We start from the raw sequence: 11692 nt of genomic DNA, 5'->3' as shown, positions 1-11692 counted from the left end.
ATTTTTCCACAAGCCCCGCCCCTGACATGAACGCGCTCAGGACTGAATGGTAATGACCAGAGCGAATAACCACCTTCATGAGACTAGTTAGCTAGAAATTGTGATATTATATATTATATAGATACCTAAAAAATCCTAACAATATCAAACTTAGTTGCTTTGCGAGACACAGCCTCACACACCCCGAAAAAAAAAACACAGACACACCAGCACCACGCCCTCTGCATATTTTATTGGCCGATGAGGAACTTTAGAGACTTCACGTCGCACTTGATTGGTTGATATTGACAGCAATCACGTTGAATCGGCACACGATTGGCTGAGCTGTTAGGAGGAAGTCAAGTGTCAAAACGTTTCGGGGGATAAGCTTGGAGTTGACAAAAGCGATCTGTTTTAGTTGAAACATTTTGGACACGGTTTTTTTTTTAATTTCCAGGTTGTGTCCTGGATGGAACACGCTGGCGAGGGTTACGATATCCGGCTGCGAACCGAAGCCCCGTGCCGTGCCAAGGTCTCACCGTGGATTTGACCACCACCGCACGGCACAGAGGAAAGTGAGACTTTATTGTCCAAGGCTAGCTAGCTTTGCCAGGCGGCTTTTTGTGTGTGTTTAGTGTGAACCGCAGGCTATATGGCTGCGAATTTTGAGCCGATATATGGACTTTCAGAAGATGAGGTAAGATTCAATTTCACCAAAGCTTTGTTATGAAGACATCAGTCATGAATAGGTGTCTCTCATTAGGGGTTCAGTCCTTAACAGCAACGCTAGCTAACAAGCCCTCACCGACGATAACATTCCATAGTGATGTTCGGGCAGCTGTCAATTTCCTGCCCTCTAGTCTGCGTGTCCACTAGTTTACTAACATTAATTTCAGTAACAGATGCACCATTTTGCCTTCAGAGTATTGCAATTAAACCGCCCAGTTCGACCGAGCAGGATTAACAGCCTCGCTATGTCCTTTATTTGAATTCATTTATGAACGACTTGTAGCTCCAAAGTGCTATTTTGAAAATGAGACATTTTTTTGTGTGGAGGGCTAGGTAGCATTTCAAGCTTAACAACTCTGTCTGACTTATCATCTCTTTTTGTCAGTAATCCAAGCTGTTTGATGGTGAGCTCACCGCTAAACGAGTTGAAAGCGGAGTCATGCACGTCTTAAACTGTCAACTGAGGTCGATAATTCAGAATCATATGTTATTATTTATTAATAATATTAATGTTACCAAAGTACGTTTTCACTTGCAAGGAATTTGTCTTGGTTTATTTGCTGCATAGAATACACGTTTTAGTAAAGGGAATAAGCAATAAGGCAAAGTAACGTTACTGCTACCGTCAAGAACATAAATCCAGAATAGATACCTTAGTAATTTTTTTTTTTTTACCTTTTAGGCCAGTAAGCCTATCATCAATGTGTTTTTTCACAAATTGTCTGATTTGTATTTGCTAATAATAATTTGTTGGATTCATGTTGACATTTTCATTTTTGAAAAAAACTTTAAAACGTTGCAAAGATACTCCCTTTATTAATTTTGCCTGATGATGGTATTACCGAAACGTTGCATTCTATTACATTCATTTTTTGCAAGTTAGACAGTGTGCGGGAGTTTCTTTGCAACTTTTGACTTACTTATACACCTCCGACGCACTTGTCTCACGTTATATACTGTATGTGCGAAGTTTTTCTGTAATAAAAAACGTTACCAACATGAATACTTTGGTGGCCCCCCTGCTGTAACTCTGAGGGGCCCCGGGACCCCCTGTTGTTGCGATATGATTCACGATATTGGAGGGGATGATCATTTTTGTATTAATGATTATTCTCATTTTCATTAAAAAAAAATATTAAAACAAACTAAAAACGATTTATAATGTGATTTTTGCGAGGATCTTTACCAAACAAAGACTTTTTTCTTTAGTCTGTAGGAAACTATTTGTAGCCTGAGACGTCTCTGCAGCACCCCAATACTTAATTCAGAATGGTTAGAACATATTTTGCCTTTAACAAATATTGAGCCACCCCTGCGATTGGGATATTGGACTAGTCCATATTGCCATTTCGATTAAATTGGGATTAATTGTGCTGACCTAAAAGTAATTATGCAAACGTTGTTTTACATAGTAGCACGATAGTCACGAGTCAAACATGATGACACTACTGAGTGAAAAAATACTTTGCTAATTGAGCTGCTGCCTCGTCACCAACTACCTGTCAGACATAATTTAATATGCATTTGTAATGCAGTTTAGCCAACTAGTAAGACTGGAGATTTCTTTTTTTTTGGATGATTAAAAATAATTCTTTCATGTTTATTAAAGGTTCTCAGAGGAAAATAGGGGCGTGACTCTGATTGTTGAGTTTGTCGTCAGTAGGCTAAACTGTCTGTCACCAGGATGCAGGCGAGATTTCTACGTGGCCTTTTTATGCAAATTTAGTGGACATACGTCTTGGTAGATACACTGAACATTAACCCCCCCCACATATCTGAATGGATATTCTAAAACCCATTACATTTGTTTTACTGACATTTTACATTTTTTATTAAGATCAGACCAGGTAATGATTCACTTTATTTCACAGGTAATGAACAATCTAACTCAGCCAGGGTTTGTGTTTGCGCTGCTTTCTTGATGAGGTATTTTGACTTTCATAGCCCTGTGGTGCCCTGTCTGTCAGTCATTACTGGAGGGGAAGCATGCCAGTAAAAAATAAATAAATAAATACACACACACACACACACACACACACACACACACACACACACACACACACACACTAACTGCAACATGGGGGACTTCAGAAAGGTTTGGGTAGTTTTTGGTTAACATTCCTGTTATCTCCACAAGTAATGGTTTTTAAGACAAATGTGGCCCTACATTCCATGAGACATTGCACTTCCTGTGACTATGAGGCAAACATTCAGAAATGTTACACCCTCTGAACAAGGCCATGGCCTAAGGTAACAGCTGGGTTGGTCTGGGCTCCCATCCCCACTCCCTCCTTTGCTCCATTCTCTAGCACTTGTCATTGTTGTTCAGATTGTGCTAAAAAAATAGTTGAAAGGCTTTATGTAAATATCATTACCTCTACTCAGAACTACCACCAAGAAGCTGTGTGTCAGTGATTTTACTTCAGACCCCATTTCAAGTCAAGTAGAGAATAAGAGTGTGCGAAGCTGTAAACCAGATATGGTGTGTGGTGGTTTAACTCAACCTATAGTTTCTTCTACAGGCGGTGCTGTGGGAATTAGATGCATACGCACATACATAAACTAAAAGAACATCATGTTTTTCTCTGCAATAATTCAAATACATTTTTTAAATGTTGGTGTCAGTCATGACTGAAAGCTTTTCAGGTAAAACTCATTTGGTTTCTATGTCAGGGTTATTGACTTAGGTTATGAGATCTTTTTTTTTTCTTTCTTTTTCTCCATGAATTTGATTTAATGTTATCCTCTTTCTTCTACAGCATGAAACGCGAGTGCTGCGGGTTAAGGTCGTTGCCGGAATTGATCTGGCGAAGAAAGACATCATTGGAGCCAGGTGAGCATCACAGGACTTTCTTTTTACGAAGATGCTGTTTCGTCAGAGGTTTCTTACACTGTTCAGGTGCACTGCCTCTGACATTGCACGTCTTTTGCCCAAGCTAGTCTTATACTTTAAAGGTCCCATGACATGCTGCTCTTTGGATGCTTTTATATAGACCTTAGTGGTCCCCTAATACTGTATCTGAAGTCTCTTTCCCGAAATTCAGCCTTGGTGCAGAATTACAGCCACTAGAGCCAGTCCCACAATGAGCTTTACTTAGGATGTGCCATTTCTATTCTACAGCTATTGAGGAGGGGGGGTTGGTGTCCGTCCTTGACCAACTGCCACTTTGCTCGTTTAAAAGCCATGATGCCTCTCTCTCATAGGTGGGCCAAATTCTCTGGGCGGGCAAAGCAGAGAAAGGGGAGGTAACCTTCCTCCTTATGACCTCATAAGGAGGAAGATTCCAGATCGGCCCATCTGAGCTTTCATTTTCTCAAAGGCAGAGCAGGATACCCAGGGCTCGGTTTACACCTATCGCCATTTCTAGCCACTGGGGGACCATAGGCAGGCTGGGGGAACGCATATTAATCTTAAAAAAAAACTCAGAAAATAAAATCTCATGCCATGGGACATTTAATATGTTGGCTGATGTTTGGCTCTCTAAATATGTATTGCCATTTTTGCCACTGTTTTTGTAACACACGCTATTTATATGAGAAAAGCCAAACATAAGACCAAGTGTAGGACGTGTGTAAATTCTTATTGCTATTTAGATGGACTCCTTTAGTCTGTCCTTTCAACATTGGACAGCACAGTGCTATGCACTTTGACTACACTTCTTTTCCTTATAAAGACCTTGAACTCCAAGTGTTAATCAATGATTACCCACCTGCCTCTCCCATCCTAGTTATAACCACCTCTATTACTTTTTTCCCCAAGATAAAAGTGGTTGACTAATAATTATACCTACCACATACTTTCTCACATGAACAAATGTTAAACTTAAATGTCTGTCGGTCTTTGAAACAGTACAGCCTTTTTATTATGCTGTCAGACCTCCTCTCTCCTTGTGTGATTCTGTGATGAAGTGTAACCCACTGTTATCACAACTTTTATGCAGCATTACATAATATCCCTCTGTGGAGTTTTTATTTGAAGTCTGTGTTTATTTATGTTTCTGCATAGCTAAGCTCTGTGACTTCTGCTCTCTGAATTTGTCATACCTACTGTACCTCTTTCCGTACTTGCGGTGCTAGCACACTGTGATCAATTAATAGTACACAGAGTGACCATCAAGCACTGCTAAATCAGTAATAATGTTATATATGTGCTATTTCAGACTGATCTCATGAAGTGGCATATGTATGACATGCAAATTCGTATGCCATTATTGGCGTGTTATAAAGACGCATACTCGCTTTTTAGTGTGTTTATCAACGCCGTTTGGCCTCAATTAACTTACATTACCTTGTGATTGCGTGTGAATTTACGGCGTAGGGAGTAGTATGAAACGGTGAAAATCCGCGTAGCGAGGTTGGTTGGGGTGGCGGATGGGTAAAACACAGGACTTTCACCCAGGAGACCGGGGATCGTGTCCCGTGTGGCGTTTCCTCGCTCTCTTGTTTGTATAAAGCCAACCCCTTTGTTCTTTTCCTAAACTCAGCCGTATATTTCTTCTTTTCCTAAACTCAGCCGTCGCTTTCTTCTTTTACTAAAGCCAACCTAAACCCAAACGGTTCTTCTTTTCCTAAACTCAACTGTAGCTTTCTTCTCGCGATAACACGTTGTTCTCGTGATACGTTGTTCTCGTGATACGTTGTTCTCGCGATACGTTGTTCTCGCGATAACGGCATGACGCGATAATGCGCCACGTGGCGTGTATGTTTACTTCCGCTTTATACAGCGTAGACATACACACGGATAGCTCAAAATGCGTACAGATAACACGCCACTTGGCTTTAGAAAGTCGGCGTGTATGTTTACACGAAGTCATGATACCGCGTTGGCTATTTATGTGCTCTTACTCAGGGGCCTAACTTTAAGTATAATACCTGTTTATTTTTAATGGGTTTATATTAAAGTGCTCATATTATGCTCATTTGCGGGTTCATAATTGTGTTTAGAGGTTGTACCAGAATAGGTTTACATGGTTTAATTTTCAAAAAACACTATTTTTGTTGTACTGCACATTGCTGCAGCTCCTCTTTTCACCCTGTGTGTTGAGCTCTCTGTTTTAGCTACAGAGACCTCTCACTTTGTTGGGAGTCGCATATGCACAATAGCTAGGTAAGGACTACTACCCAGTCAGAAGCAGAGTATGAGGGAGTGCCATGCTAGCAGCTAGATGAGCATTATAATGTGTGTTACAAAGTGGCGCACGTTCGTCACGGAAGTAAAGGCTGGACTACAATAGAGCTGTTTGGAGCAGTTTGTGAACAGTGTTTTCTGTTGGAGATGGTAAGTCCCTTTGGGGTGGACTTTGGGCTTTTTCACTTTGTAAACCTATAACATGCACAAAAAAGATATATAACACAATAAAGGAAAGGGGGGGAAAAAGCCAAAAAGCATAATATGAGCACTTTAAATGACTGAACCCAGAATGACCAACCATCCCTTCTGCTGCAGATTTGTTTTACCTTCAGGAAGTCGTAGGCTGCCATTCTTTTCAAAGACGCATTTAAAACGGTTCACTGACATGCTGTTGGGCTTCTCATGGGCATTCCTTGCCAAGTTCCCACACTGGTATTGATGTCATATGATAGCCTATAAATCAATTCACATGTACAGGAAGTGTAAATGGGATCCACATATAATTCAGGAGTCTGCAGGTGGAGACAACACACTCCCTTGAAAGCAAATTCCCAGACAGTTGAACTGATATTCCTGTTCAAAAATCAGCTCTTTCGCCTACAAAGGTTCACTCAAATACCTGAATAAGTCTTTTCATTGAAATGTAACGCAAATACAGTACATGTAGCAGTCCGGCAGTAATGCCATCCCAGGCTGTCTAACTGAAGATCACCTGTTATCATTCTTTAACTGCATGCTCATCAGTAACTTCTGCTGGTAAACAGCAAGCACGAGAACGTTTAACCCCTATTTTCCACCGGGTGTGTCTGCGCTGTGTTCCGGAGGTGCAGTGGCCCCCGCGAGCAATCGTGGCCATTCAAGTCAATGTTTTATATTCCACCACCCGCGTTACGGCGCGTCCCAGAAGCGTGCTTGAAGCGGCTCCGCTAAAGATACGCCCCAGGTCTATTTTCATGCGAGTCGCAGTCTTTCGGACAGCCGGGCAGGAAGTGAAACAGGAGAGCATCCAGTCAGTTTATGAAAATACACCTCCAATATCGTATATGTTTCCTCTACATCATGGAGGTGGAAAAACATAATAGACACCACCGATCCTTTAATGTTAAGGACAACGCCAGAAAAGGGAAGGCATGGAGTTTAGTTGCAGGAAGGCTTAGAGTGGAAGGTAGATACTACTAGCTTAATAAACACGTGATTGTTCTTTCAAGTACTTGTAGAGACGCAGTTATGACTAGTGTAAGCCCCATTTAAATTTAAACACTGTCCCTACTGTTGTTTCCAGTAATGCATTGTATCTGAGCTATGAGAGAGCGGACGCTGTTGGAGAACGAGCCTGGCATGTTTGGACCTGTGTCAGTGCTACTGACGTGCCAGAGTGCATGTGTTAGCATCCTAATGCCGTGCTGGCAGGACAGCTCAGCCTGGCTCAGGAGAAATCTGAACTGTAATGAAGAAACACTGAATGAGGTCTGGGTGTGTGGCTAGCTACCACAGGAGACAGTGCTGACTTGGCAGTCTGTCACCTAATAAGATGCTCAAACAGTGCTGGCTTGTTCTTTTCTTCTTTTAGCTCCAAACCTGTTCCTGTTGCTGATAGCCCACATTCTGTAATACTGTACAGCCACTTTGATCTATTGTGTTCTGCTCTGTTATTTCGGACTAAGTGAAACACCCCTGGGTTTTGGTTTTGTTTTGATAGAAACTTGAGGAACTCGCATGCAATCAAACAACAAGTGGACCGAGCTAGCACTTGAATCCAGCGACCCATGCTAGCTTTTATCTCCCAGTCTTGACATTAGAGGGCGAAGTAGCCTGTCTCCCTCAGCTGGATTTTTGTTGACAGAGGGAAGGAGACAAGAAGGAGTCTCAGTGCAGTCGAGATACAGTAGGCCCATTGTTTTAGTTTAGTCACAGCACATCACAGACCCACACAAACGCACAATTAGAGGCTGTGGGGTTCCTGGAGACGTTAATTAATAATCAAGCAACAACGGTTTTGCTTTGGGTACATTTGCAGCTCATTTAGTTTTTTATATTTCCCATCCTTTCCTTCCCTTTTCCTTTGGCTCCCTCTCAGCAACTTCCTCAAAATCAATGTAAGGCTGCGCTTCAACTGGCAGGCCAAATCTAATTTTGGATATATCCATACTGGAATAAGATTGCTGCTTATATCAAGTCTGGATGGCAAAAAATCCCCTGGAAACTGATTATGGCAAATCAGATTTAAAACACATTCATAGATGGTTTGAAATGTGATTTTCAAAATCAAATTCCTACTGTATGTGTGTTAAGTCTAATGGCCGCAATCAAAATGTAATTTATTGCACAGGAACTGCAATATGTAACACTAACTTCTTACCCAGAGCATGGGAAAAACAACAATTTAATAAGATTCTTTGGTGTTGAAAGCTCTGTGCCACATCAGACATTGTGATGTTGTGGAGTTAAATGTTACATCTCTATTCTTCATGTGGCCTGCAGCTTGCTTTTTGACTTCCACATTGGAGAAACGCGTCATCTGTTACCTTTTATGTATATACATTAAGTGTTTCCACACTATACAGTGGATGTGTGTCCTCAAATAACTAAATAACTGGAATAACTACGCACATAATGCAACAGATGGTGTACACATTGATAGAAGTTATTTCAGGACACAGCAGACGAGGAGAAAAGGGCAGGGAAATGGAAGCTTTATGGGAAACTTTGGCACCTGAATTAGATGATCGATAAGTCAGTTAATTGATTAGGTGAGAAAATTGATCAGCAACTCTGGATCACCGAATAATCATTTAAGTAAGGTTTTGGACTGTTGGTCAGACAAAACAAGACATTTAATGAAGTTAACTTGGGCTTTATGGTATTGGGATGGGCATTTTTTGTACTGTTTTCCGATGTTGACACAGATGTTCTGATGAAGACCAAACTATTAATCTACACTTGAAAATGTAATTGACAGATTAGTCAATAATTAAAATAATCATTAGTTGCAGCCCTACTTTAAAGTCAGGTATTGTATTGGTTTCTGAATTTGGATGTTGTGGTTAGATCGCAGCAGGAGTGAGCCAGGTTAAAAATCATGACTTACCTTGGAGTTTTCCGTCCACTTAGCTCCACAGATGTCCAATCTGCCCTCAGCAGTCATCTTCCTTTCCGTATCCATTCAGAGCTTTTTTTCTGTTGCCTACTATCAAAGGGTTATACAAGGCAAGTACAATACAGAAAAAAAACCTTCAGCCATCACGTTGTTTGTGTTGACAGTGCCACCTCTCCACATACTACGTGCTTTATGTAATATACACAAGAATAAATGGCATTATGGACAGAATACAGACAACAGGAATACATTTAAGTGTGTAAGAAATGTAATCACAACAAGTAGCCAATCACATTTGTAAAAGTGATTTTTGTTGTCCAGGTTTGGTTTTAATGTAAAAAAGTTTTAAACAGGAATGTGTGTTAGTAGTGAAGTTACTGATTCAAAAATGTCCACTGTCACCACACACACACAGCCTTGTGAGAAGTTTTCCTTCTCAGGGAGGTATTTGGAAAGGCTACAACCTGACACTGTACCTCGTGTTGCCTGTTGGGACTGAGATCAGTCGAGTAATTGGTGTGCCTGGTGAATAGTGCAGCTCTGCCTCTCTATCCAGAACTCACTGGAGATTTTCTACCCTGTCAGCACCTTCAGATAAACCAATTGGCTATTTTTAAATAGCACAGTCACATACTCTGCTTACTATTTGCACTGCTCACCTCAAAATCATTTGCAGTTTGTATTTTTAGCACTCTGCTTTGTCAATAAGACATTAGTGCCTTATCTCACAATACCCACATACAAGCAGTTTTTATCTGCTGGGTTGTTGGTGGCAGACTCAGGTTTCAGGTCTGGAAACAAGCTGTGTGTCAGAGTGTAGGTAGCCTAGCAATATGGGCTCTAGCACCTGTGTCCACAGTTAATGATGTTAGATTGGAAATGGGAAAAACTAAGCACACTAGGCTGTACCATAGACAGTATATAAACTGGACCAACAGATCCCGTTGCTCTGGACGGAGACCAGTGAAGGATATTAGAAGCACCTTTCCGGTGAGCGCTGAGCGTTACTGCGCAGCCTCCAACTGAGAGAGACGACGTAAATGTGACGTGAGCAACCTGTCTGAAAGTTGTATGTCTTCTGGTAGCTGTGCCAAGAGAAATCTCAGTCATTCCCAATCTTGCAGAGACAGAGAGCGTAGGTATATGTAAGGAGAGAACATGGGCACAGGCTAATTATTGCTAACTAAAATGTTAGTTAACATTAGTAATTAAACTTAAACAGCTAATGTAAGTCCAAACTGCCTGCGAGCTTCTCCTGTACTATACGGTAATTCCTCTGCTATGCGACAGTAAGTCGCGTGGTTATGACACAATCGTTAGCCTATTTTGACAGACGCTTACCCCCTCGGGCTGTACAGATTGTATGTTATTTCCCTTTTAAAGACCTAAAAGTGTGTTTTAGTACAGAGGATTAAAAACTGCCAAGTACTTAGTTCTCACTTGATGTCTTGACTGGCTTTCTTAAGTGAGGAAAAAAAAGATTTTAGAAATATATTGGAAAAATATTGTTTTTGGTATTGGTACTGAACTGTACCGGTATGTATCTTGTCAGCAATGCTATTGTACATTTTTTAAATATTATCTAGGAAATACTCATGACTGTGGGGAGCAGATTTGTACCTGTGAATTTGCTCAAGCTGTTACAAAGTGAGAACTGTGAAAGGCTCAAGATCCCTTTTTCGGCACAATTTTTTTTTTAATTCTTCTTTTGTTTCTGCAGCGATCCTTACGTCAAACTTTCCCTCTATGTTGCGGATGAAAACAAAGAACTTGCCTTAGTCCAAACAAAAACCATTAAAAAGGTAAGTCATAAGGTAAGAAGAAGTGACTTTGATACATGCGTCTCGTAGCTTCAGACCTAATGATCTCTTATGTGTTTGCACCGTACCAAATTGGCCACTCCTGCCGCAGTAATCTCCTCCCACTCACCTGTACCACGTATAAACCGCACAGCCACTCAAATGTGGCTATTGTTTTCACAGACACTTCCCTTTTTGAGTCACAGATTTGAGATCACCCTATCCTTCTAATCCCATCCCCAATGCTTTCACCACCTTTCCTTCCAATCAAGGTAATCGTATCATCTTATGAGATGGAAACCACAGGAAGGCACCAGAAGGCAGTGCTTCCTTTTCTGCTCAGAAGAGGGACATTGGGCATGCTCTTTTCTCTCAGTGGCCTATTTTTTTTTCACAGCAGGGGGAGCTATTACTTGCTATTAGTGTAAGCTCCATTCAGAGGGTATTTAAATGATAAAAGACTGTGATTTTAAACCAAATGTTTGTTTCTAACATTTTGGAATGTTTTGGGCTTCATGGTTTAATATGAAGTCTGTAGAGCTCTGCGTTACATGTTGTTCACATGTAATACAAAACATGTAATGCATGTTATTCTGCAAAACATTTTATATAATAATTGGGTGAAACCTCGATGAAGCTGTTTGCTTCCAACACTGTAAAATAGCCTGTACTCAGCTTATATCTTTTGTAAATTTCTCCTTTCTTGCTAGTTAAGGTTAGCTACATGTAGCTGCCAGCCAACCCTCTGCTGGAGTCGGGCGGCTCAGGCCTCCATGCAGGCAGACGTATGCTGCCAGTGGCCATGGTTGCCTTGCTGGATATAAATAGCTGACAATGCACTGCTATGTGGAGCAGAAAATGAAGCATCACTGCTCGCCCTCTTTTATAGGCTCTGTGTCTTTAAGTGGGACACCTTTTGATGGCATCTTTGTCATTTGAGTTGAGTGTGGCAGGATG

The 11692-nt window shown here is 41.1% G+C and overlaps 1 protein-coding gene across 7 annotated transcripts in view; it reads left to right on the top strand.

Moving 5' to 3' along the window:
- Positions 1 to 339: 339 nt before the first annotated feature.
- Positions 340 to 11692, top strand: part of nedd4l (NEDD4 like E3 ubiquitin protein ligase) — a 54824-nt gene continuing 43471 nt past the window's right edge. For all 7 annotated transcript variants that reach the window (XM_078272286.1, XM_078272283.1, XM_078272284.1 and 4 more), the window contains exons 1-3: positions 340 to 676; positions 3468 to 3541; positions 10657 to 10738. In XM_078272286.1, the coding sequence (XP_078128412.1) occupies positions 632 to 676; positions 3468 to 3541; positions 10657 to 10738 (201 nt within the window). In that variant the 5' untranslated portion in view covers positions 340 to 631. The remainder of the gene's footprint in view (positions 677 to 3467; positions 3542 to 10656; positions 10739 to 11692) is intronic.

This window comes from Sander vitreus, chromosome 16, assembly GCF_031162955.1.
Source record: "Sander vitreus isolate 19-12246 chromosome 16, sanVit1, whole genome shotgun sequence".
NCBI classification, from domain to species: domain Eukaryota; kingdom Metazoa; phylum Chordata; class Actinopteri; order Perciformes; family Percidae; genus Sander; species Sander vitreus.
The sequence above is the reverse complement of the archived record's forward strand: the minus strand, read 5'-3'. Positions and strand labels throughout refer to the sequence as shown.